Source organism: Rhagoletis pomonella, unplaced genomic scaffold, assembly GCF_013731165.1.
Source record: "Rhagoletis pomonella isolate Grant_MI unplaced genomic scaffold, Rhpom_1.0 Rhpom_scaffold_00011, whole genome shotgun sequence".
NCBI classification, from domain to species: Eukaryota; Metazoa; Arthropoda; class Insecta; order Diptera; family Tephritidae; genus Rhagoletis; species Rhagoletis pomonella.
The window spans coordinates 12,435,553-12,437,797 of NW_023458565.1; the positions used below are offsets into that span (position 1 = coordinate 12,435,553).

The 2,245-nt window shown below is 35.6% G+C and overlaps 1 protein-coding gene across 1 annotated transcript; it reads right to left on the reverse strand.

Annotated features, from left to right (window-relative positions):
* Window positions 1–979: 979 nt before the first annotated feature.
* LOC118746642 (spermatogenesis-associated protein 5-like protein 1) lies at window positions 980–2,239 on the reverse strand. Its single transcript, XM_036480504.1, has 4 exons — window positions 2,163–2,239; window positions 1,936–2,104; window positions 1,657–1,857; window positions 980–1,594 (listed from the first exon to the last, which is right to left on the reverse strand). The coding sequence occupies exons 2-4, from the start codon at window positions 2,027–2,029 to the stop codon at window positions 1,077–1,079; spliced, it is 813 nt and encodes a 270-aa protein (XP_036336397.1). The 5' UTR covers window positions 2,030–2,104; window positions 2,163–2,239; the 3' UTR covers window positions 980–1,076.
* Window positions 2,240–2,245: the final 6 nt, after the last annotated feature.

The following is a 2,245-nucleotide window of genomic DNA, read 5'->3' on the forward strand; positions in this document are numbered from 1 at the left end:
AAGTGGTGTTTGTTTATGTGTAAGTGTGGGAAATGTGTAATCGGTGTTATAGTCGTCAAATTGGCTTAGTATTGCGAATCTGTTTGTTGATTTGTCAGGTGGCTCTGGTTGTGTTGGCATTTTGTTGTTTGTTGGTATGTTGTAGCGGTTCCTTGTTTACAAAGTGGTTGTTATGCTGATGCTCCACTAAAGTGCACAAAAGCGAAATATGATAACGGGTTATTTTCTTATTGTTATTACGCGAGCTAAGAATACTTGTATGAACACGTCCGAATAGTTTAAGAGTTAGTCGATGACTGTAAGTTCGTGTAAAAACCTGTAAGTTCATGGAGTACTGGATCATTTTTATTATTTATTTTTCTTTATTCCTTTTCAATGAAAAACGAGATGCCATATGTGTTAAAATTACATTTTTATTGGTGTTGCCACAGAAAATTTTAGTTTGCTTTAATGAACTAGTTCAATCAAAAGGATCAAAAGTCTCTTCCAACTTTAGTTCAAAAGCTCAAAAGCAAATATTTCTATGGTCATAAGCAATAACCGCCTAAGTCAGAAAACCTGAATTCGAGAAAAAACGTTAATCATTTGGATTGTAATGTTAGCCTTATGGGGAAACCAAAATATTTTCGCCTATAACTTTTTAAGTAGCCCATCTGGCGAGATGAGGATTTCACATACGCATGGAATAGTGGTTGAAGAATACGATAGCATGTATAACTCCATTCTTTCTTAAATCGACTTAGGCGGTTATTGTTTGTGACCACAGAATTAATATTGTTGTGTATAGACTATAGTACAATAATTTAAAAATTTATTTTTTACTTTGTTTTTGCTTATCCATTCGCCCTAAAATATACTAGCCAGAAATGCGATTGCTTTATAAAAAAGAGAACCATTTTGAAATATGAGTGTTTTTACGGTCTAGAAAATAATTTCTACAACTTCACATACGCGGTTTTGCATTTTGCTGATACGCGGTTTTGCACTTTAAACGACGATATGTATATTTTCTGGCACGGTCAAAATGTGTTGGAACAAAATAAAGTAAACGTTGGAATATATTATATCTTATATTATTAAGATTTCGTTTCCATTTTACTTTGAAACCTCGCGTATAGGTTCATCTGACTTTTCGAAAGCGAAGATTTTGAATTTTCCAAAGCAGTAGCAAAATCATTTGCCGTGATTTTACAATCATCATTGGTCTCTTCAATCCGTTGAAAGGCTAACAATGCAGCTTCATTGCACAAATTGCACATATCAGCACCTGTGTATTGTTCTGTGCCTTCAGCTATTTGAGCCAAATTTACATCTCCAGCAAAAGGCATACGTTTAGCGTGTAGCTCAAGAATAGAAATACGCGATTGCATATCGGGTGGTGGCACAAATATATGTTTACTTAAACGTCCTGGACGCAATAGAGCATCATCGATCATGTCTGGCCGATTACTAGCTGCAACAACAAGTATTTCTTGATTACTTTCATCCGATCCATCAATAATGCCATCCATTTCTGTGAGTAAGGTGGACAGTACACGAACTTGTATATCACTTGAATTGTTTGAGCTGATGGGCCGGCGACCTGCTAGAGCGTCTGAAAGAAAAATAATAATTTTAAATATCTAAAAATTAGTTGACTGTGTCGTTTTTGCAAACCCATTTCGTCAAAGAACAGCAGACAAGGTGCATTTTTTCGCGCTGTATCAAATAGTCTTGATATAAATTTTTCTGCGAAACCGACGTAGGGTGAGTAAACCTCAGCACCAGATATGGAGATAAATGTCATATCGGATTCTTTGGATAGGCATTTCGCGAATGTTGTTTTAGCGCAGCCGGGAGGACCATATAGAAGCAAACCTGCCAAATGATAAATTCAAATTTCAAGGATTAAAAATGAACTAATCGAATTTTTGTTAAATAGGTATAACTATTTACCTTTCGGCAATTTTAATCCAAAATGTCGAAATTTTTCCCGTCTTCGTAGTCCAGCTAGCACGCTTACTTCCAGGGTACGCTTTAAGTTATCCATTCCGCCAATAAATTCAAAACCGTGTTCAATTTTTTGCACAGCAAAGTCGGCAGCATGTACCGCAGCAGGCTTTATCTACAAATTAAAATGAAGTTGAGATCTTCCCTAGTGGCATCCAACTACATTCAATTACCGTATTTAATGCTGATTTTACCAAAACTGCCAAGTTGGATACATTATTTTTCCTCAGTTGTTTTTGTTCAATATTTCGTACAA

Coding starts and splice junctions, on each gene's coding strand:
- LOC118746642 (XM_036480504.1), bottom strand. CDS start 2,029: ATGGATAACTTAAAGCGTACCCTGGAAGTAAGCGTGCTAGCTGGACTA. Junction 1,858..1,935: donor TGGATTAAAATTGCCGAAAG/GTAAATAGTTAT, acceptor ATCATTTGGCAG/GTTTGCTTCTATATGGTCCT. Junction 1,595..1,656: donor GCTGTTCTTTGACGAAATGG/GTTTGCAAAAAC, acceptor TTTTTCTTTCAG/ACGCTCTAGCAGGTCGCCGG.